Source organism: Marmota marmota, unplaced genomic scaffold, assembly GCF_001458135.2.
Source record: "Marmota marmota marmota unplaced genomic scaffold, marMar, whole genome shotgun sequence".
In the NCBI taxonomy this organism is placed as follows: domain Eukaryota; kingdom Metazoa; phylum Chordata; class Mammalia; order Rodentia; family Sciuridae; genus Marmota; species Marmota marmota.
In genome coordinates, this window is record NW_026000240.1 from 23,283,750 (window position 1) to 23,308,702 (window position 24,953).

General features: G+C 36.2%; 1 protein-coding gene across 2 annotated transcripts in view; it reads right to left on the reverse strand.

The window, feature by feature from the left end:
* Positions 1–11,960: 11,960 nt before the first annotated feature.
* The window catches only part of Slc25a36 (solute carrier family 25 member 36), a 31,901-nt gene continuing 18,908 nt past the window's right edge, over positions 11,961–24,953 (reverse strand). The window contains exons 5-7 of one of the 2 annotated variants that reach the window (XM_048794320.1): positions 17,311–17,377; positions 16,182–16,471; positions 11,961–15,613 (exon numbers count right to left, since the gene is read on the reverse strand). In XM_048794320.1, the coding sequence (XP_048650277.1) occupies positions 15,417–15,613; positions 16,182–16,471; positions 17,311–17,377 (554 nt within the window). In that variant the 3' untranslated portion in view covers positions 11,961–15,416. The remainder of the gene's footprint in view (positions 15,614–16,181; positions 16,472–17,310; positions 17,378–24,953) is intronic. The other variant, XM_015486989.2, reaches the window with a different exon arrangement.

Here is a 24,953-nt window from a genome sequence, read left to right on the forward strand (position 1 = left end):
CGAGTTCGTGAGGCTGTGCTTGGTCAGAGCGAAGGAGGTGGGGGGGGGGGTTCTGTTAGCATGGAATATTTAATGCAGAACACACACACTCAGATTTGAGGCAGGCAGCTTCTAAAATGGCCCAGGAATCAGGCCTCTTGGTGTTCACACTCTGTCATTCCTTCCCCAGGGTGCAGGTTTGATGTAGTAACTTGCTTCTAAGGCAACATGGCAAAAAGTGATGGCCCTCCCCTCTCAGAACAGGTTTAAGAGACTCCGGCTTCCTTCCTGATCACCTTTTCTGTTCCACCTCTTGCTCACTCTCTTGAAGCCAGCTGCCCCGGGCAGGCAGCCATGTTCCAGGAATGGAGGGTGGCTGGCCTCTGGCAGAGAGCTCTTGGGGATGCAAACCCCGCATTCCAATCACTCGGAGGGACTGAACCCTGGCAGCAATCACAGGTGTGAGTGGGGAAGCAAATCCCTTCTTTAGTCCTGGGCTGATATCACCCCAGCTGACGCCTTGTGCATGCTAAGAGTCCCTGAGATGGATGACCCAGAGCCTTGACCCATAGAAACTATGAGATTATAAATATCTGTTGCAAAATTATGAAGTTTTGGGGTAACTTGTTATGAAGAAATAGAAAATAAATGTTTTCTCCCACAAGAGGTAATTATTCAGAATTTTGTGTTTATCCATCCCTTGGTTTTCTGTATCAAATTAATATGTACCAGATTTACCTAAAGAAATTTTGCAAGTTTTGGAACTTCCTAGAAACAGAACCTTGTTATGATAGAGGTATCCCAGGTTGACCCCTGTGATTTACTTTTCTCATTTAAAATGAAGTTCCTGAGGTTGAGCCACGTTGATGGCGGAGTTCATTCATTTTTCCTGATGTGAATCTCTCCATTCTCCTGTTCTTGGACTCTCGGAATGTTTTCTGTGAGTTGCTATGGCAACCAAGCTGCTATGAACATTCCTGTGTGGTTCCTGGAACATATGAGCTCGGGCTTCTTGGGGTCTGTATCTAGGAGTGGAAGAGCAAGCTGATTTTCTTCGACTTTCAATATAATGCAGAATACTTTTCCAGAGTGTTAATAACAGTTATAATCCCAGTTGCTGTGCATTAGAATTCCTTTGCTCCATACCCACTTAATGTCGTCCAATTTATTAATTTTTGCCTTTCTGAAAGTTGTAAAATGACATCTCACTGTGATTTAATTTGTAGTTCCCTAGTTACTACTAAGATGAACTTTTTTTCTCTCATATGCTTATTGCATAATAGGTTTTATTCTTCTGTGAAATGCTTATTTAAGACTTTCTTCCTTCTTTTCTTTCCTTTCCCTCCCCGCCCTTCCCTCCCTCTCTTTTTGTAAAGGGGATTGAAATTCTAAATCACCTGGGGTGATTCACCACTGAGCTACATCCCCAGCCTTTTTATTTTTTATTTTGAGATGGGGGTTCAGGGTATTTTTAAGTTGCTGAGGTTGGCCTGGAACTTGTGATCCTCCTGCCTCAACTTTCTTAGTGGCTGGGATCACAGGCGTTTGCCACTGCACACAGTCTTATTTGTGACTTCTGTCCAGATGTTTATCAGGTTGTCTTTAACTGATTAATTCATAGATATGCTTTATATGTTGATTCTAGCCTTTGTCAGTTTATGTATTGCAAATATATTATCTCAGTTTGGGTATTTTCATTCTTTGTGAAGTATTTTGAGGAAAGGAAATTCTAACGTTTATTTATTTTTTTGCTGTACTATGAACTGAACCCAGAGACTCTTTACTGCTGAGCTACATCCCCAGCCCTTTTGATGAATTTTTAAGACAGGTCTCTTAAATGGCTGAAGCTAACCTTAAACTTGTAATCCTCCTGCCTCAGCCTCTCAAGTCACTTGGGATTATAGGTGTGACCACCACACCCCACCTAAAGTTGAATGTAAGCTAATATGTCAATCATTTCCTGGGGGGCTGGGGATGTGGCTCAAGTGGTAGCCCGCTCGCCTGGCATGCGTGCGGCCCGGGTTCGATCCTCAGCACCACATACAAACAAAGATGTTGTGTCCGCCGAAAACTAAAAAAAAATAAATATTAAAATTCTCTCTCTCTCTCTCTCTCTCAAAAAAAAAAAAAAATCATTTCCTGGATGGTGTGTCCTTGCGATATCTTGCTTACGAAAACCTTTCACTCCACCTGTAATCCCAGTGGCTCTGGAGGCTGAGGCAGAAGAATTGCGAGTTCAAAACCAGCCTCAGCAACTTAGCAAGACCCTAAGCAACTCAGTGAGGTCAAATAAAATGCGAAAAAAAGGGCTGGGCATGTGGCTGGGTGGTAAAGCACCCCTGAGTTCAATCCCTAGTACCAAAGAAACAAACACTTTTCACCCACTAGTTTATAAAGAATTTCTCCATGTTTTCTTCTTAAAGTTGTGAAACTTCAGCATGTCATATTTAAGTCTCATCCTTTGGAAGTGGATTCTTTTAGGAGGGTATGAGGTCTTTTCACATGGCTAACCTGAGTCAGCATCCTCTAGTTGGACGGTCCCTGCAGTGGTTGGTCATTGTTTGGTGAAGTTCTCTGGCCCCATTAGGTATTTGCCCAGGTCTCTCGGCTCTGCCTTCTGTTCCCTCGCTCTATGTGTCCCTGCCCCAAAACACGCTGTCTTGAGTTAAGAATCTCGGCTCTTCAGGTTCCTTGTCCTACCATGCACATTTTGGATTAGTTTAACAAACTCTGACAAAAAAATTCTGTTGTGATTAAATAGGTGCATTGGAGGCAACTGATATAATTCCAGGGTCAAGCTCTCTAATTATCTGGGATTTTGAGAGTTTTCCAGAAGTGTTATAATTTTCTCCATATTTTCTTGATACATTTTTATCTGTCTTAAATGGTTGTTATTATAAATGCCATTATTTAAATTTTTTTAATTTTGTTGGTGGTTGCTGTAAAATAGTGCTTTCTATATATCCAGCAGTGTTGTTTGATTTATATTAGCTCTAATATTTTGTCTATAAAGTATTGTGAATTTTCAGGGCTGGGGTTGTGGTTCAGTGGTAGAACGCTCGCCTAGCACGTGCGAGGCCCTGGGTTCGATCCTCAGCACCACATTAAAATACAGGTATTGGGTCCAACTACAACTAAAAAATAAATATTAAAAAAATATTGTGAATTTTCTATGTTCATAATCATAATAACTTATTTTCTTCCTTTTTAGTTGTTTCTGGCTAGGTTCTTAAGTACAATGTTGAGTAAAAGTGGTATAGTAATAGTGGGCATTCCTGATTTGTTTTTATTTTAAAGGAACTACTATAATGGGTCACAAGTATGATGTTTACTATAGGTTTATTGAAGGTTTTCTTTTCTTTTCTTCTTTCTCTCCCTTTTTTTTTTTGGTACCAGGGATTGAACCCAGGGGTGCTTAACCACTGAGCCACATCCCCAGCCCTTTTTAGTTTTTATTTAGAGGTAGGGTGTCACTAAGTTGCTTAGGGCCTCGCTAAGATGCTGAGGCTGGCTTTGAACTTGTGATCCTCCTGCCTCAGCCTCTGAGCCACTGGGATTACAAGTGTGGGCCACCAGGCTTGGCTACTGAAGGTATTATTTATTTATTTATTTTTTAGTTTTTGGTTTTAGTTGGACACAATACCTTTATTTATTTATTTTTATGTGGTGCTGAGGATTGAACCTAGGCCCTTGCATGTGCTAGGCGAGTGCTCTACCGCTGAGCCACAACCCCAACCCTTGAAGGTATTTTTTAGATCAAGTTAAAGAATTTCCCTTCTAGTTCTAGTTTACAAAGTTACCATGACTGAATATTAAGTTTCGCTGGATGCTTTTCCACATCCATCAGGATCATATGTTTTTTCCTCACTGACTACTAATGTGACGAATTTACAACAATAACTTCTTTAATGTTAAGTGAACCTGGAATTCTTGGGATTAACCCAATTTGGTCATAATTTCACAATCCTTGAAAAAATACCATTCTAAATGCAATTTGCATTGAGTTTATTAGATCCACGAGGAAGGTTGGCCTGTAATTTTTCCTATACTCCTCTTCTTGCCTCCTTTTCACAATCAAGGCATTCTAATCTGAAAAATGAGAGTGTACCCTTGCTTTCTCTTCTCTGGAAAAAATATTCATAAGTTTGGAATAATCTGATCTTTAAGTGGTTGGTAAGTCATGATGATTAAAACCTAGGATTTCTGTGTGTGGCCTCCGAGAAAATTTTAAACTACAGCTTAATTTTCTCCTTGTAAATCAGTATTGTTAGTTTTTGTAAATGATTCTTATTAGGAATTTTTTTTTCATCTAAATTTGTGAATTTTTTATTAAAACATTTGCATAAATATACAATGAAGATGAATCATGTTTGTTTATAATGGAAATCCAAAATCTAGTGGCTCAAGTGGATTTCATTTTTCTGGTGTAATGAGAAGACCCAAGGAGGCTGTCCACAGTGGTCTGTGGCTCTGCCATTCTACCTGGGACCCTCGGTTCTGCTTTGTCACATCCTGGGTGCTTCTACTCTGCCACCAGGTGGCTGGCCTCAAGCACAACGATTGTACTCCGGGCAAGATGAAGTCAAGAAGACAAGGGTCCACACAGTGATCAATACCCACCCTCCCCCCACCCCCCCAGTAACTGAGCTCTCTGACAGGTCCAGAAAAAGTTGAGGATGGCTGAGAGTGATTAACAGGCATCAGAAGCCAAGAGCAAAAGCCAGAGAGCTTCCTTGGCAGTCTCCAAAGAAAGGCTCATTTTTTTGCAGGGAAGAGCAAGAAAACGGAGGGCCAGGCTCAGGATTTAATCATCCGAATAGTCAGTTTCCAAAATTAATCTCCTAACCAAAATAGGTCTGCAATGCCCAGGTCAGTGCTGTGACTGGGAAAGAATAGGGGCTCTGAAACACGTGATGGGGGCATCTGGGTTGAGGCCCCTGCAAAACTTAAATCCTTATTCTCGTGCTGACAACAGGCACAGTAACCAAGTAACCAGAGTACTTTAGATGCAGCTCAGCCTGGCCCCAACAGCTGGGGTTCCTGTCTAAGGAGCCTGGTCTAGCTGCTGCTGCCACCTAGTGGTCAGCCTTCCAGCAGCTGAGACCAACGCCAAGTAGCTGGCTTGGCACCATTCCAGGAGGGTTGAACTGTGAAACCATTAAGGGAGATGCTGACTCTATATGGTCTCCTGCATTTGAGAAGGCCCAGCAACTTGTTCTAACAGGGGTAGACACATATTTCAGGGGATTTACCTCTCCTGCCTGCAAAGAATCACTCTCCGAGATAACATTTCAGGGAACGAGTGTGGGATTTGGCCTGTGTCATGGGATTCACCAGCTGTATCTATCATACAATGCACCATCAAAAGCTCTGGCTTCAAAGAGCATTGCACTGGTCCCCTAAAGGCACAACCGAAGCTCCATTTCACAGGTGACAACCTGGGACACTAGCTTACAAGATGTTGTATACAAACCAAAGACTGTTAGGCAGATCTGCATCCCTATTAGAATACATGGGTTCACAAGGGTGAGCCCACTTATTACTTCCAGCTACTGAGTTTCATTTTTTTGCATCTCTGCAAATTTGGAGGTACTGGTCCCCAAGGGGAGGAACACTTGTGCCAATACATAAAATCAAGAGCCCACTTGGACTATAAGTGTCCTCTGCCACGGTGGCACTTCAAGCTCTTTGTCTCTAGAAGCCAGCAAGCAAGAGGAAGAGTCCTCGTCTTATTAAGAGGATTAGCCCCTAATTATTAGGAGAGAGTTAGGGTTTCTCTTGCACAGGAGTGCGGGGCAGAGAACAACATGACCCAGAAGGTCCTCTCAAGGTCAACTGGTATTCTTGCTCCATTTTAGTGGCAGCTAGACAAATGGCAGCAGATCTGTACTGCAAGGGGTATCGTCACCAGATCGAGACCCTTCAGAGGTAAGGGTCGGGATCATGCTACCCTATAGACAGACCAGAGACCAGCACAAGTGTGACCTGAGAGTGAGTGAAATCTAGAATGGACAGCAGGAGAGAGAATGCAGCTCCATGACCCTCCACAACGTTGGGGTCTGCAGCGGATCTTGTGGACCTTCCTCCTAGGCTCTCCTTGGGAACCGCACCCCACTGGTCTCTGGAGCTGCTTTCAGAAGGCAGGAGGAAGTGGATCTGAGCAGGACCAAGAACCAGAGACTGGCAGGAAGCTGTGTCCTCCAAGTTGTTGTGTTTATTAGCAGAACTTGTTGTTGTTTATCTTTGCAGTGTCTGTAGTCCTTATAGGGTCTGGATTTAAAACTATTTTGTTTCATGCTGTTTCTCAGGTGACTTTCTTTCTTTTTTTTTTTTTAACGGAGTGGGTGGGGTACTGGGGATTGAAATCAGGGGCACTTGACCATTGATCCACATCCCCAACCCAATTTTGTATTTTATTTAGAGACAGGGTCTCACTGAGTTACTCAGCGCCTTGCTATTGCTGAGGCTGGCTTTGAACTAGTGATCCTCCTGTCTCAGCCTCCTGAGCAGCTAGGATTACAGGCATGTGCCACTGCGCCAGGCTAAACTGATTTAAAATTTTTTTAATTAAAAAAAATTTTTTAGTTGTTGATGGACTTTTATTTTATTCATTTATTTATATGCAGTATCGAGAATCAAACCCAGTGCCTCACACATGCCAGGCAAATGCTCTGCCCCTGAGCCACCACCCTAGCCTCTTGAACTGATTTTTATAAAAGAATTTTCACATTCTTCCCTATTACAACTATGAAAGTCATACCATTTTTGCTTTTTGGTGGCTATCGTAGTTACCTCAATATGAATACTTAAAATTTTTAAAGTTTTCATCACCCTGAATAACATGTTCTATAGAACATTTAAATAATTCCATTTCTCTCTATTCCTTCCTTCAGAAAAAAATTTAATACATGATACTACCTTGTTTTTAAAAATCCCACTGTTATTACTTTTTTTGGCAAATCACCTTTTGCATTTGTCTACCCAACTTACCATTTCTTCCCCTTACATCTTAGGTCTTTGTTCTGGTATTTCTTCTCAAGTTTATCTTTCAGGGGCTGTGGCTGTGGCTCAGTAGTAGAGCGCTTGCCTAGCATGCCTGAGGCACTGGGTTTGATCCTCAGCACCACATACAAATAATTAAAAAGTAAATAAATAAAGGTCCATCAACAACTAAAAAAAATTTTTTTAAAAAGTTTATCTTTCAGAATTTCCTTTGATGAGCTTCTAGTATAGCAGACTCCTAGTTTTATTTTCCTGAAATTTCTTTATTCTATTCTTATTCCTAGACCATCACGTAGGCAGAGGAAACCCCGATCTTCACTTTGGTGTTTGGTGCACTACAATGTCTACAGGCAGGTGTGAATCCTGCTTAGGATGTGTTGATTTCATAGAGCTACACATTCATGTGTCTGGTCCTGGAAGGTCTACATCTTTTTGTTGTTGTTGTAATCCCTCATAGGGCTGGCCCTATGGGATCTCACCAGGTAATGCCGTGAGAGTCCTGCAGGCCTAACTTAGAAAGTTTTCCTCTAAGAATTTGATTCTGCTCTTTTTTTCTGCACAAAAGAATCCACCTCCCTCACCCCTCAAGCACCTTGGGATGCCTGTGTGACTCCTCTTCAGCCCCAGGCTCCAGTTTCTCCTGGATGTCTACCCCAGCCCTATCCTGGCCACTTTATACCAAAGATAGATATATATATATGTACTAGGGACTGAACCCATGGGTACTTAACCATCGAGCCACCCCCCCATCCCTTTCTTGCTAGGTTGCGTTGGGCCTCATTTAGTTACTGTGGCTGGCCTCAAACCTCCCAACCTACTGGGATTACAGGCGTACCCCCATGTGCCCTGCAAAGGTTACTGGGGATTGAACCCAGAGGGGCTTTACCCCTGAACCACATACCCAGCGTGCCCCCACCCCCAATAGCACCTGCTTTAAGAGAAAGTCTCCATGTTGTTTAGGGCCTCGCTCAATTGCTGAGGCTGGCCTTGAACTTGTGATCTTACAGCCTCAGCCTCCTATTGCTGGGATTATATACATCTGGCTCCAAATGTTCCTTTTTACAGCCTCCATTGTTTTTTGAAACATGTTGAGCACGCTTCCTTTATGAACTATAACTTGGTCAACAATATCTTAAAGTCTTTTTATGTATTTCATTCTGTGTGTGGCTTTCACCTGTATATGCACTTTCCTGGAAGTTTTTGTTTTGTTTTGGCGCATTGATTTTTCTTAAAACATGTATAAACATACAGCTAATGAATTAACTACTACCCAGCTCAACTTGTGTTCCTACCACTCTAGGAAGTTCCACCATGCCCCTTGTCAATTCCCTCCTCCCCACCTCCTAAGTAAACACCAATTCTAGCACTTGGCCCAGCCTTGCCTGTTCTGGACCTTTGTGTAAATGGATCAGACTACGTTATCACGTGCGGCCTTCTTTCATTGAACAATTTTGATCACATTATCCAGAAATTGTTTTTACTTGTATCGTTACATTGTATGGAAATATCACTATTTATTTTTTGGTACTATGGATACTTAACCACTGAGCTACAAACATCCCAGTCCTTTTTATTTTCAAGACAGAGGTGTCTCTCCAAGTTGCTGAGGCTGGCTTTGAACTGTCAATCCTCCTGCATCACTGGGATTGTAGGCATGCTCCACTCTGTCTCTTGATGATCACTTATTAACTATTAATAGTTAATTGTTAATATTAATAATCACTTATTAACTTATTAATAATTGGTGGACACATTATTTCTATTTCAAACACTGCTCCCCCTTCAAGTAAAAAAACTGCAGTCATAAAAGCAAATACAGCTTTAAATTTTCTTAAAAACTTAATGTTTCCAAAGTAGCTATACCATTCGACATTGGCACAGGCTGTGTGAGGGACACTTGTTTGCACATCTTGGGGTCCTTAGTCTCCTGGTTTCGTGTCACTATCACTGTTTTATTTCCAACTTGTAATACTAATCACATTAGGCATCTTTTCATATGCTTATTTTCTTTTGTGAAATGACAGATCAATTCTTTGCCCAGTTTTTGCTACAACAGATCCTGTGGGTGTGGTATAAATATTTTCTGTCTGTGGCCATGTTTTTACTTTTAATGATTTATTTATTTATTTATTTTCCTATTAGGGTTAGTGCTTTTTGCCTACAAGTTTATTATTTTCTTCCACAGGGTCTGCAATTCTCTCATCTTTAGGCCTATGACCCATCTTGGGTGAGGTGATTTCATTTTTATTTGTACTGATGTCCACTTGCCCTAGCTTGCACATTTGGGGCAAGGAAGGGAAAAAAAAGTGAGAACGCAATCTAACAAAGTACAGAGGTTGGGGCTGTGGCTCAGGAGTAGAGCGCTTGCCTAGCCGGTGTGAGTGGGGCACTGGGTTCAATCCTCAGCACCACATAAAAATAAATAAATAAAAATAAAGGTATTGTGTCCATCTACAAGAACAAAAATACTTAAAAAAAGTACAGATCAAATAACCTGGATTCACACCTCAATGAAATCCATGCAAAAGGTATCAGACTAAAGAAGCTAATACTCAAAAAGTAGTGGCTGAAGAAAATGGGCTATTTATCCTTGACCAGGGAAGACTTGAGAAATTAGGAGGTGCTTTAGAAGAACAAGGGATTGGAAAAGGAAGAAACAGGCCAATACAAAACTGTTAAGCTGGACATGATGAGCTTATTAACACTAGGTTTAGAATCCTAGGTCTACCTCTAGTTTCAAAAACCTCAAGTTTGTCAGTTCAAAGGAAAGAATAAAGAAAATGAGTTATTTCTTCCAACCTGGGCTATTAAAACACGTTGATCTGGGGGTGGATTTGCATTTATTTAACTGCATGTAGGAAGCCACCTCTTTGTCAACTTGTGGTCAACAGCATTTAATCAGGGGCCAATTATCCATAGTTAATGGTAAATGGAGAATTTAATATATGGCTCTGAAATTTTCCACATCATGTTCTGTTTAATAGAGTTGACTATACATTCCAGAATGGAGAATTTCCACTCCCACTCACACTGGAGGCTTCAGAGGAAAACTAGAGGTACATTACCTAATAGTTGATTTCCAACATAGTCATTAGACATGCTGAGAACTTCCATATATCATATGACCTTACGGGACTTAGCTTTTATTTTTTCACAATTACCTGGGGGTATAAGAACTTTTCTACCATTATTGGCTAGGTGTCTAAGACACCAGAATTCATGATTCCACTCATCAAGCATCTTTCAAACACTTAATTTGTGCCATGTTTTAGACTTTGACAGGAAAAAATTAAAGATATTGTGTGTGCCTATCAAAAACAACAACAAAAAAAAAACACGTTGATCTTTGCTGCAACAAGAATGCCCTTCTCAGCCAGGTGTGGTGGTACAGGTTTGTAATTGTAGAGGCTCCGGAGGCTGAGGCAGGAGGATTGTTAAGTTCAAAGCCAGCCTCAGCAAAAGCAAGGCACTAAGCAACTCAATGAGACCTTGTCTCTAAACAAAATACAAAATAGGGCTGGGGGTGTGGCTCAGTGGTCGAGTGCCCGAGTTCAATCCCCAGCACGCTGTGCTCCCCCCCTCTCTCCTGCCAAAAAAATGCCCTTTTCTGTAGACTATTATACAAACTGTTTCAAAGCATGGTTAAAATGCTATTTCCCCCATGCAACCTCTCTAGATCCTTCTAGAATTAACTCTATAAAATACAGAGCTAGATCATCTTCCACAAAACAGCCTAATTTTTGCTAAGACTGACTTTCCCTGATGTCATGTTTTGCCCTTTGGGGAAAACTCCAGTGGTTCCTGGTTGTTTCAATACTTCATTGAAGGTCTACAGAGGGCAGGTCCGAAGGCAATTCTTACTGTCCCAGTTTACATTTTCAGTTCTATTTCTCATCACTCCCTAATATGCTTTCACTCTGTGCCAATTCCTACAGATCTTTCCTTTAAATGAAGTCTTAAAAAAATATTGTCCTAATGTCATCTTAAGCACCATTGAGAACAGTATGCACAGGATAGACTCGAGCTCCAATTTGAAAAGTCCAATTGCAATGAACACCCCCTATGTCTACCATCTATAGGCTGTTAGTAAATCACACAGAACCACTGTATAAGCAGCACTCCACACACACACATTTTGATTGATTCAATACATATCAAGACTGCTTGCTGGTTGGTATAAAAAGAAAGGATAAAAGGACATCATTTAACTACTTTGTTTACTTGCCTTAGTTTTATAAGTTGTACAGATGTCACACTTGAACTATAAAAAACCCACGATCTCCCAAGTCATTCCTGTCATAGGTCATTCAGTAACGAACATACAAACAAATTTAAACTTGGAGGGGGCTAGACCACACCAACCAAGCATGACTTGTCAGTGTCATTACATTCACTAGTAGAATGAACATTTCAACTTAATTAATCTTGAGATAAGAAATGTATCCTTGCCTATAAGACTGAGTAACGTTTGTTGCGTAAATTCAAGGAAACTGAAAAAAGAAACATCATGATAAAATGTGTTAGTTATAGTTCAACCTAACATGGATTCATTTGGTTATTCTAACAAGTTCTCAGCTTTATATTTTTAATATCTTTAACTTTCCTAAAAGCTAGAATTAAACAAACAAAAAAATTAAAAATGTTACAACCTAGGGTTATAAATCCAATAACCTAGACTCCAATTTCTTAAAAATGTTCTGGGTAAACTGATTCTATTTTGATACATGAAAAACACTGGACTGTGGAAAATATCCAAGAATAGATATTCGTACCAAACCATGAGGGAATTGGGTTATCTGACCTGTTGATTCCTAACGATATTATTAGGTCTAGCAGACAGAAGGTGCCTCAAAAAAAGGTGTGTTGAATGGTCAAGTTTCACTTCAAATTGACAATGCACTTTGGTTCTACACACAGGACAGTCCTATTAACACGTGATTCTAGTTTCACCATGCCAAACAGAAACAAAGTCACCACAATTTCATAAGCATAGTTTAATTTTTTAAAATTTTAACAATTCAAGTAAAAGCTAGTTAACATAAATACAGAATATATGCACATAATTTACAGCCATGTACATAAATGAAAGAAGAGCAAAACTCACATAAATGGGCAAAAGTTACCAACTCTTTAAAAGTTGACGTGTTAGCGGTGGCAGATAGGTCATAATTTAATTGTTCACATACAATGGGGTACACATTCAAAAGTTTATTAACATAACTGAGTAGGACTAGAATTTTTCAGTTCCTAAAAGGAGTAGCATAAAATCAATGTACAGACTAACGGGAAATATAAGAGCATGATAGAGAGTTAAAAACAGAAAGCATACTGTACTTCATATATTAAAATTCCTTTCAATTTACACCATTCAGAAATGACTATATTCCTAGGAATGTTAAAGTCATGATTAGTACAGTCAGCCTTTTTCTCCTATAGTATGAATCAGTCCCAAAGGGTCCCTACAATTACTACATTTGGGTAGAAGAGCATGTAAACCACAAAAACAGGCACGAGGGATTCTGGAAGAGGGACTAATTTATTACAACCCTGATTCTGCTGGTCCTAAAATAATGCTACTCCACAGTACACATTAGGTATGAGACAAAAGGTTGGATTAAATAACCTCATGATATTCTATTTTGGTTTCAAAGTTACTAATCAGTTTGGGCCTATTCTAGTAAGGTTGGTTCTACAAAGTTACATAACCAGAACCAAGACGGAGGTTTCCTGGTAGATTCTTCCCCTGGAATTGAAAGCACTGTATGGTACTCACAACCACAGGGGTGGCACCGTGGTCTCAGATTTGGACTGCGAAACATAGCAAACTCTTTCTGGGAGTGGCTGCTCTATGAGCATAAGCTTTCAGTACCTACTGCCTGAACCTGAAGAAATTCAATTCAATTTCTGAGAAGATTCTGTAATAAAATACAGACCAATCTGGAGTGCTAATGATCTCCTACCAAACAACAACAACAACAAATCTAAAAAGTTCTGATAGAAAACAGATGAAAGTTTTTAAAAAGTCCAATGCTGATTAACATCTTTGTCTTTAAACATTAGAATAGATTAAAAAATCAACTTTAATTGCACTAAAGCAATTTTCATATGTAGTTTTCTTTTTTGAATTATCTGACCTAGTGTAAACTATGGCAGAATGTACTCAGGGGAAAAACCAGACTTCATTGCTCCTTCCTAGTTGTTGCACAAATGCAGCCCAAGACTTGAAAATCTTTTCCTTCTAGTACACACATAATATGCACTTAAAAAGCTGATATAATGCACGAAAGGTCAATGTAAGTTTTGCTTGCTAAATATAAACAGAAATAGAATACCATCCTCGAAGGACACTTGTTATGAATTTGCTATAACAAAATGAGATGTTCCTTAGCTGCTGGTTTTCATGTCATTCTTCATTTGTGGGGCACTGAGATCAGTAAGACTAGGGAGTGTGTCCTACATTCAACACATTATTTATGGATCTTCACAAGGCAAATGGCACTGTATTAGGCAGTATAAATGGCACTGAAAAGGCAAACATTATGGAATGAGACCTTCTCTCATTTTAAGTTAGAACCTCTGGGGTATTCTTCTGGTGGGGAGAGAGCTTAGTATGTTCCTCACTATAAATGTCAAAGCAGAAATTAAAATTAAAAAAAATGTTAAATAACAAAAGGTAACAAAACTGAATTTGCCTTTGGTCTCCAAATAGATTGGAATATTTTAAATTCCAACTGAGCACCTCAAAAACATCCAGTTACTGCTGATTACAAGGAAGTTAAGTAGGAGAATTCAAGAGAGCTTCATTGGTGGAAAAAAAAAAATTGCAATGACATGTTGCTTTTCCATAATGTTGTGGCACTGCAGGGTACGAAGAATGCTTAAACACATTATTAGACCTTCAAAACAAAAACCCAGAAAAATGTTATGAACACTGTTTCTCCCTAAGACCAATATTTAAACAACAACAAAAAAAGTTAACATGAAATTCTCTCCTCTCTTGTTCCCTCCCCACCCCCAAGGCCACAAAGTGCATTCACAAGGAGTCATTCTTAAGATAAAGCCATTGCACAAAATGTCAAGTTAAGGTAGACTGAACTGAGGACCACACTGGAGTTCAACTGTAGAAGTTTTATAAACCAGTATAGCAACATCCATAGGCAAAAGTCCCTTGACATGGTATAACAGCAGACATCTCATAAGGGCCATATATAGAACACATTTAAAGTCTTAAAAGGTGCAGGTTACTTAATAGCAAAATTTAAAAGTTACATCCTGTCAACATATTTCACTCTAACTTGAATCTTTCTATGATAGACCATTCGAGAAAATAGGACAGAATAAATTTCCATCAGAAGTAACTGTTCATTTATAAACTCTAAGTCAATTAAGATCATTACCTTCTGAATCAGAGGGCTCCTCTTCTATAATGTTTATACTGTCCCACATTAATATCAGCTTTAAAAAAAACTCATAAGGGCAAAACTGAAAATTACCATTTTCTCTACAAATAAATCTAATCTATACAGATCTGGAAATGATTCAAAGGTTTAGATTCTTAAAGTGATAGCAAGTAGAGAAAGATTCAGAAGTAGTAAAATTTTCTATTTAACTAAGTGATACTTAATTCAAGTCCATAACAAGTAAATTACTGAAAAGGCATTTGCATTCATTCATGTACCATAAAATTAGGTAAGATTTGAAGACACATTCAAGTCATTGAAATGGCCAAGAATTAATGTTTTACTAGTTTATTTTGCCAAACTACTGTGAGTTTGATATTCTAACAATTTAAAGTCCACATTATGCTCAACATCAAGCACCGGTTAGTCGTGAAAACCAAAACATCTTAATGCTAAAAGTACACAAGGTATTTAGACACAATTTCATTGGTTGTCAATATAACAGTTAACTATTGATGCCAAATAGTTAAATTTAAAATACTGTGCCAGGTCCTCTCAGGAAAATGGGAAAATAATACTCAGGATCTATCTATTATTATTATTCTACAGTATTATAGGGATTAAATGCCAGAAGTTAGAAATTATGACTGTCAAATACTATCTTTGGATAGTTGTAGTACAGTATATAATTAGGGATGGCTTTGTTTAGAGACTGAAAAAATGCTGATGGAACAACACTACACTCTGAATGCCATTACTCAACAAACACAACTGCATCTTGTGGACATGGTAGAGAAAATGGCAATTTTGAGAAGGAGTGCTTCTAAAGGCATTTCCTCAAGGGTAGCCAAGGATTGTTCACATTACTGAGAGACTAAGTAATGTGACATGGTTACCACCTCAATCACACTGCTGCTGAGGCACAGTTACATGTTCCCAACTACTTTCCTTCTGTCCACCATGCTGGCTTTGCTACTCCATGGTCCACTGTAATCTTTTTGGTCTTCCCTCTTTGTAGTGTGGCAGCCTTTGCTGCTATCCATTGAGTAGGTAGACCACCAATTCATAGGTGGCCATCATAATGGCTGTGTTTGGAATCTGTCTCACCAGGTGGGTTGTTAGACCACGGTAGAGAGATCCATAACCTTCTTCTTGAACAACCAAAGACAGTGTTTGAAAAAAAGATCTGTATTTTGTTCCCTCTTCACGTAGTCTTGTTCTTACAACTTCTGTTTAGGAAAGAAAGAAAATCATCTTATTTAAATATTATTGTATCTTTACACTCTCACAATACTGAGCACATTCCTTTTCCCATTCTCAGGATATTGACTTTTAACATGTAGCTTACTGAAACCAGTCACATTTCAGTAACACCCATTTCCTAACATAGCTAAAATCATGTACACCAACTATCAGTTGTATATTAGATAAACAGACACAGAGTTAAGGATAAAACTGTTAAGAAGCAGGATAGGAAATGGAGCTAAATGGATACAGAAAGATACAGTGAGAAACAAAAAAGATTTAACAAAGCAGTACAAAGACACCTTGCTGGGGCTAAGTGTGGCTGAAATTTGCCTCTGGAGCTGGAGCACGACTGACTCACAGCTCCTGTCCGACAGCACATACCTGCTTATACCTCATGTTACTTAGCTTTAGTCCCACTGTAAGCTCCAAGAACTGCATTCTGTTGTACTGTAATTAAGTAAAATCCCACAGATTCTAAAGATGCTGCGAGCTGGGGTAGGAAAATGTTTCTGATCTAACAGAGTTTACTCACAGAGACTCAACTGTTCTTACCATGTGGATATGCTATAGTTGTGGCACAAGTTTTTGAGGTGGCAGCAGCTAGCATCATTCCCACAAAATCTGATGCTTCTTTCACCGACTCTTCACCATTTTCCATCACAGAAGCAGTTTTACATTCCAGTAGTTTTTGCTTTATACTTTCATAAATAACAAAATGGATAACAGTCTCTGATATGCCAGCGTATGAAGCAGACATGCCCCTATAAAATCCTCTAAGTCCATCTGTCCGATACACTTTACGAACACATTCAAAAGCACCCATTCGCTTTTCCCCACGGTTCCTGAAAGGAAAAATATTGACACTGTATATAGGTTTTTTAAATAAAGTAAATGAAACAGAGTAAAAACATGCCATTCTAGTAAAGAATGGTCTTCTTTAACTCATAAGGGAAATCAGAATTTTAAAAATACATGCATCTTTCGTATTTCCTATCTTTTGTCCCAAATTTGTCATATTAGATGCATAACATGTAAATAGCTTAATTTACTGAATGCAAAATATATTTCATTGATTCTATAGTTTCACACCCTCCTCACTAGAGTTCAGGTAGTGAGGATAACCAAGAAACTCCAACAGGAACCAGATACTCTGAATGCAGCTGAAGATAAAAACAAGTCCCCCAAAAACCCCAAAACCAAACCCCTCACACTGTATTAATTCCAGTTCCAAGTAACTTAAATATCTGACAACGATGAGATATTTATGATGACAGTACACTACAAAGAAAATTGTATAATTGAGTTTCTGTGCATCTGTAGTTCTTCCATCTCCACCCAGACCATCCCCAAGAAGTGAGTGGGTGAGCATCAAATGCCCCACGACCACTTAAAGGCAATAGCCTTATTAGTATTCCAGGAAATGGTAAATGAGAACCTATAGAGTCATCAAGCACTTCTTCAGAACTGTTCTCAACACAATTTCCTTAATGCAATGGAAGGAAAGACTTGCTTCTGACAGCAGACTTAAGTTTCAACATGGAACAAAACAAAATAAAAAGTTCAACAGAAAAAGGAAATAAGGAGAAAAAAAAAATGAAATGGCTGGCACTGAAATCTTACTGACGTAAATTTGTAGAAAATATTAAATACTTTTAAATTTTATTTTAAAGAATTAACATACCTTGCATCTAGCTGTAACCGAGTCTTTATAAGCCAAATGGGGTTGGTTGCCGTGATTGCAGTAAAACCTAAACAAACACGTTTAAAATGAACTCCAGTAAAGATGAAGACACGATTAACTTTAAGGATCTTTAATTATGACTATAATTAGAGAAAATGTCTATAAGTATTTAAACTATTAATTGATATGTTCTATAAGTATTTAAACTAATAATTGATATTTTACACTTTTATTTTACAAATTCATATAATCATGAACATCTATCTGACCTTACAATCTACACAAATTCTCAAATTCTGACCTTAACAAAAGATTCTTTTAAGAGTAAAATCTGATTATATGTAAAGTGCTCTCCTCCAACCTACCCAGAATGCCTGCGCTGTCTATTGCCTAAACTGAATGCAGAAACCCAATGCTACAGACAAACACACAGAAACTTTTTTCTAGGCTACGAAGCATGCACTCTAGAACAGCTACTTGGGGGTGTGATTCTTGTCACAGATCAATATGTTCAAAATAAGTTCTACATAAATGGCAGTATTTACTAATATTTTTATTCATTTAACAGAAAAGACTTATTTGGCTCCATGAATACTTTCTACAAACATACTTACTAATACTGTTAAAATAATGGTATGACAGAGGTAAGGTTTCTGTTAGGGTTAATAGGACAGATTACTTTTCATACACTTAAACACATACGAAACTCAAAAGTTCAGAGTTACAAATTGGAACTTCCCTCTCACTTTCAGAGATACCGAATAAAGTCAGGGTAGAAGGTAGCTCTAAGTTACTTTAACACTAAAGTATTAAGTAGGAACTATTATGCAGAAGGGTAGCCCCTAAGGTGGTTCAATTCTAGGTAGAAAATTACGATTTGTGGAGCAGTAAGTTTCTAGGCTCGTGTATATCTTTTCTTTGACATCTTCCTAGTTTGGGAAAAACAGCAGCACACAAACTGCAATCTTGATGATGGGAATTTATAAAGATTGCTTCATCTACACAAAACAGGGTATTCACATTTTATGTTTACATTTAAGATCATATACACAAACATTACAGAACTACTTACATCAAGCTACATTTACTCAACTGGCCCTTAAATTCGAAAACTTATATGGAGAAATATATCTAAGGATCTTAACTGTTTTAATATTTTCTATCAAATGCTAGCAGGTCAAGCACATTATTTTTAGCAAGATGGTATTATATTTCACATACTTAATATAAGCACTTTAGGAACAAAAATGCTGTAAAATATTTGGGAATGATTTGTTTTAAAAATTAATATTATATAAGGTGGAACAAATCATAAACTGCTCTTGGCTTTCAAAGTTACTATGGGTAACTACATATGCAAAATAAATTTACTAAACTGTTTACAAAGCTAAATTTGGACTTATAAGATTCTTTTCTCCTGTCTATGTGAGATAATAGCTAACTCAAATTTTACTTCTCCCTTAACACACTGTTCTAACACTATAAACAGGCAGATGTTACACAAAGGGATGTTCCAATTAAATCTATTTAAGAAAGAAGGTAACTGAAATAAAATTTGGTTAAATAATTCCTTTAATAATTTATAAGAATTATATAGTTCTCTATTTCTCTTACATGTTTTTAATATTATATACATGAACATAAAACTAGAATGGGACCAATGATTTTAGAAGCATCAATCAGAATTAAACTAATAAAAATTTAGAATTGAACAGTTGTTGCCACAAACATTTTTCAATAAGAGATTCTTTGTATGAATATATTCTTGGTGAAAGGAAAAAACAGAAAACTATGAATCAGACTAGTTTAAATATTTTTCTTGCATGATCTGGCTTAACTGAAAACAAAGTTATTCAATGTTTTCTTCTTCTTTGAACCTCATTTTTCTAACTAAAAAGGTGAAACTAAAGATATTTGAACCATAATTTTTAAGCAATCAAACATCCATATTCTGATCAAACCCCAATTTAATGATTCTTACTTCTGAAATAAGAATCTGATTCTTCTTTCTTAAATATTTATATTAGCTAAATGTTTGTGAGATAAAGGCTCCTTAAGTGAAAAGCTGTTCAACAGCAAAAATCAACAGAATACATTACTCAAGATGGTAATTACTGATCATTCTTAAAAATTTTAAGAAAAACTACCTGCTTATTGAACTTGAAAAGCCTAAAACTGGGAATTCTTACATCAAATTTAGAAAAACTCAATAGCCTAGGTAAAAATTTTCATTTAATTTATTATATTTCATTTGAAAAGATGAACACCAAAGTTTTTAAGTAAAAGTTCTATTCTAAAAATATAAACTTAGTACCCAAGTTTTTGCCAATAATATTTTTTTCCAAGACACAAAATTCCCCAAATTTTAGACTGGGGAAAAAAAAACACATTTAAATATGTATATATACATAAATATTTATAAATATTACTATAAATTAAAAATTTTAGGGCTCAAAATATTATTTTAAAATTATTATCTGTGCATATTAGTAGACAATGTCAGAAAGCAAACAACAGGTATTGCTCACTTAACTAAAACTCATTTCCAGGCACAAATTAAACCCATATAAAAGGTCATATGAAAATTCAGGTGAGGAAATATTATCTGATCCCTTAAAATGACTACATTAGTAAGCTATACTTACTATAATTATTCTATCTCAATTCTCCCAATAACTAGAATGAATTCTTAATAAAGATACTAGCCTAACTTCCAGCATTCAAACTATGAGTTGAATAAAGAATCTAGGCACAACCCACAGGCTTTTAGTTATTAATCCTTTACCAGTTTAAAACTGGATGGTATTTGAGTCTTATGCTATTACTTCTTCTTAACCAAAAATAATGAACTAATTAGAAATTACTAGGCTAAACTAAATCTAGAAAAATCTATTAATTAGAAAAAAAATGAAACAAATGGAAGAAAACAAAAGTTTACTATTAACTTAGAATTACATACGACCAGACAAAGCTAAACAATCTTCCTACTACTTTTAAGATAAGCACACACAAGGTTACTGGGAATGGTGATCCTGAAATTTAGAAACTACCTATTCTTATTTTGCTTTTTAGTTTTGTGACAATTTATGCTAACTTATATTAATGTGGAGCACCTAGTAAAACATTAAAATAGACTTAAAACTATAGGAGGGATCCATTTGTAGTTTAAGAAGGATTAGTACTGCTCCAGTTAGTTAAAGCAAGGTGTCAATACAACTGCCATACTGTTAGCTGGGTGATTAGTGTTTTATTAGATAGTCTTAAAAAGGTTTTTAAATGCAGTTTTAAAAACATGTTGCCCCATGTAAGATTCCATTTGATAGTGTATACCAATTAAAAACCAGATAAACAAATTTCACATACAATAAATCTGCTGAAAATGTTTATTTCATTAAGTGAGTGATACCTGTAGTATTGCATTTTCAGTAATTCATTTTATTTCAATTAACTCTATAAAACAAAACTCATGTACTGTCCTAAAAAGAACCTTATAAAAAGTATTTAAGTAATTAAAACTAAAACAGCTAATATATTGTATCCTGCATTTATTTGGAAAGTCGTGGCATTAAGATCACTATTTTTGGCAGAAGAATAGTAAGCTAAGTATTGACAGACAAGAGAATGAAAACCACTTTTAAATATGTTATGCTTAGTAAGTGAACTATTTTATCTAAAGTTATAGGGCATTATGATATCATTTACAACTATGAATATATACTGTTACCAAATTCTTTGGAAGTCAGGGCTGTTATAGCCAAGCTAAAGACCCCAGGATTACATGATGACTGAAACATACCCCATTCTTCCTTCTAGAAGGATTATTAAGGGATCTGAATTAAATTTTTATAAAATACTCAATAATGCATACACAAATTCAGGAAATAAAAATTCATTTCCCGCCTTCTATTCATTTCACAGCTACTATAAAATCCCAGGGTGTGTTTCTTATACTAGAGGCTGCAAGAGATGCTCAGATCAGTACTCACGAGGTTTAAGTTAGTCCATATTTCTACAGGAAGTGACCTGCGGATGGGGAGCATGAGATGACACGATCTCACTCTTTTCTCGGGAGAAATGTACAGTAAATGCCTAAAATAGACACAGGCTTTTCTGTATCATAACAACAAGCAGTGACCTCATCAGAAACACGTGTACAAATTGAATCCCACTGGAAGGATTTTGAGAAATATTTACTGTGAGAGCTAACCTTTTTGAAAAAGTCAAGTTAAAAAAAAGAAAGAAAGAAAGAAATATCAAAATGGGCCATTTTATTTATAAAAATGCACCGAGTACTGAAAATCCTGCCATCTGTAGCAGTTTGAGTCCAAATACTTACCTAAAAGAAACCAATTTTGGTCTTAGAAAAAAATGCTAACCTTGTCAATTGGGAATCTAAAAACAAATATTCAGAGGGTATTATCACATTCCATTTTCCTACCATTATTATCTACCATGATTAACAGCTGAAAACACAATTTTCTATTCTTTTAACAATCAACCTAGTTAGTAAATCTTTAAAAAAATAAAAATAAAACACCACCAGAATATTCAACTAACTTTATTTTAGAACTGTTTATATGTATATTATATATTTTTAATAAAATAAAGTATATGCTGCTACAATAGTACCTTTCACTTTTTGCACTCTAGCCAGTAATATTGCACATCCATACTTATGGAATATTTTGGATTATTTTGTACTTAATTTCTTGTGTTCTACAAAACAGAAAACAGGAAAAATATTTACATAAAAACAGACAAAACATCTGTCCAAGTATCCATTTGGCTAAATAATTTGCCATGGACAAATATTATTTAAAAATATTTTATATATGCAAGACAAAAGTTGTATTTAATGAGTAAAAATTTAACCTTTAGTAATGAACTATAAGTCAAACAGAAAAATATATCTTGAATTCATTTCATTTACATTTATAGGGCTATCTATTATATGTTCATGCCAGATTTTTTTAAAAATTTAAAATTGAGTAATTTAAGAAATTTACCATAAAGAAAGGAGAAATTTAATGATTTTGTTGTATACACATGTGCTTAGGTGTATACAGAGGGATGTTCAAGCTCACTTTAATAAAACACACACATAAGACAGATATCCTTAATAGCTAAAATAAACTTACTCTGACAAAGGTCGTATGTAGAAGGAAAAATAGCAGGTAAAACATTAAGAAAAGTCAACATTACTTAGTGTGATTAAATATCCTCATAATTGGAAATTTTATTTAATACATGAAAACTTATAGGTATATTTTACAGACTTAAAAATTCTTACAGCATTCACCTGTAACACTAAAACAAATGAAAAGATTCACTTTGATTGACCTTTTAATTGTTTCAGTAGATAAATTAAATGTTATATAAAATAAATTAAATGTTTTGAGTTGATAAAAATGAAACCAGAGGTTACTTGGAATAAAAATTAAGTGAACAGTGCCTTACTAAAATCCTTAACATGAATGCTAATTGGTGTTGCAAAAATTTCCAGGAAAAATGCTGAATTACCTATTTTTAGTGCATTTTTGATACGAAAAGTGACAAGGTTAGCTTTTTTTCCTTGAATAGTCAATTTTTAAAAACCTGTTTTTTCACATGACTATATCTCTAAGTATTTCACACTCCAAAATCATTCAGTTAGACCTCTAAAAATGATCCTGAAGAAAACTCAGAGCACTCTGGTCTAGATTATTTTAAGAATGAAGGGGGCAAAAGGCTACCTTAATGAGTCTGCACTGAACCATTCAGGATGTAGTTATTAAAAAAAAAAAAACCCTAAAATTGTAATGCTAAAATGTTAAAGCTCATGAATAGTGCAAGGAAACTCTGAAAGCATTAATTCTCAGAACAATGTAACTGCAAATAAATATATCTTAAAATTACACAGTAAGTGTATAGTGCAATAGTCTCTGAACAAGCATAACTATCAATTTGCTAAAATGCAAGGAATTCAAATTGGCAAACAGTATCAATGTATAGATAAAAAACAATCTGAGTTAATATTTGTACCCATTTGAGAAAAAAGTACAAAATGACAATTTTACTGAATTTCTTTGCAATGTGATACAAATACATAATAGTAAATTCTGGTGAGCTATTTTAATGAAATAAGGTGCTTCAGTGAAAAAAGATATTCTGAACCTCTTAATTTGTAATACTGATATTATAAACATTCAAAGCAATGTTTATCTACTTTCTTGATTTCAATTTTTTTCAAAAAGGCAACATTTTTCACATTTTTTAAAATAATTTTCTGGGGTTAAAAATGAAAATCATATACACTGGTAAGCCAGAAATATATTCTTAAAGAACCTAACCCAATAGTTATTAGGTTTATCACTGCCACTAACTTTTACCTTATACTCAAAATTTGTAGGGGGAAAATCATACCCATATATTCAACATCTGTAAAACGTACATTAAAAAATAATTCTAGTTTTAACTAGATAATCTTTATCATAAAAGAACTATTTCTCAAAATCCAAGTCTGTCTACATCAACACTCCATGGATGAGGTCAAGAGGCTCACATATTTACCTAACTTGCCCAAGATCTCCTTATTGGTAAATCAAAGTATGCACTATCTTGATTGTTAACTTTGTTGTCCCTTCCAACTTTTAAACTTCAACAGTCAATCAACAATAGCTAAATATGGAAAGGCTTGAAAACAATATGTAGGTATATGCTAGATTTATTATATGGTAAAGACTACCAACCTTTCAGAAATTAGTATTTCAAACTTACACTTAGTTGATTAAATATGTGGTTCAAATTGATCCAATTTATTTCTAAACAGAAAATGGTTAACAGTTTAAGGCACTCATTATTAAGCACATAACTGACACTCTATTTACTGATCATCAGCTGATAAAAGTGGCTACAGTCCACTTTATAAAGCCACAGCATAATTTGGAAATATAAAATATAGTTAAATATGCAACAAATCTCAGAAAACTTAGAAAATTTCTATTCAGAACCAAACTTCATGGCTTTGTCTAACATGCATGGCAGCAAATGATTCCAGAACCAGACTGGTCAAACCAATCTCCCATAGTTTATTTTTAAGGCAGTGCACAGACCTGGGGCCAACTGTTTTAATTCAGAATCATATATACTCATCAATGATGACAGAAGAGTTCCTGGAAACATTTCTATAACAAGCATGTCCACACAGCCAGTGTCTAAATTTCTGGTAGTATCTAGTCTCATTTATGTGGGATGATAAATATATTTAAAAAAATACATACATTATAGTAACTGCTTGAATTATATACATCACTCACAAAAATCTCAGCATTTGAGCACAGGACAAAATGAATACTTTACCAAGAATTGCCGGCACATTTCAGACAGAAGCCAAAACATGCAGCAAAAAGGGAAAAGGCACTAACAGAAATTGAGGAGAGAAGAATAAATTACAGCTCTGTAACTTATAGCGTAATTATGGTTGGAGTCTTAAAATTGTTAAAAGTAAATACTAAACATTCAGTAAATTATAGAATATGAACATTATATTATCTATCTTATTACTTAAAGTCCTAAAGACAAAAATGCCAATTTACAACAAATTTTCCATGTACCTAATCAAATCTGTTTAATACAAATAAACATAAAAATCATCTTTGCACATG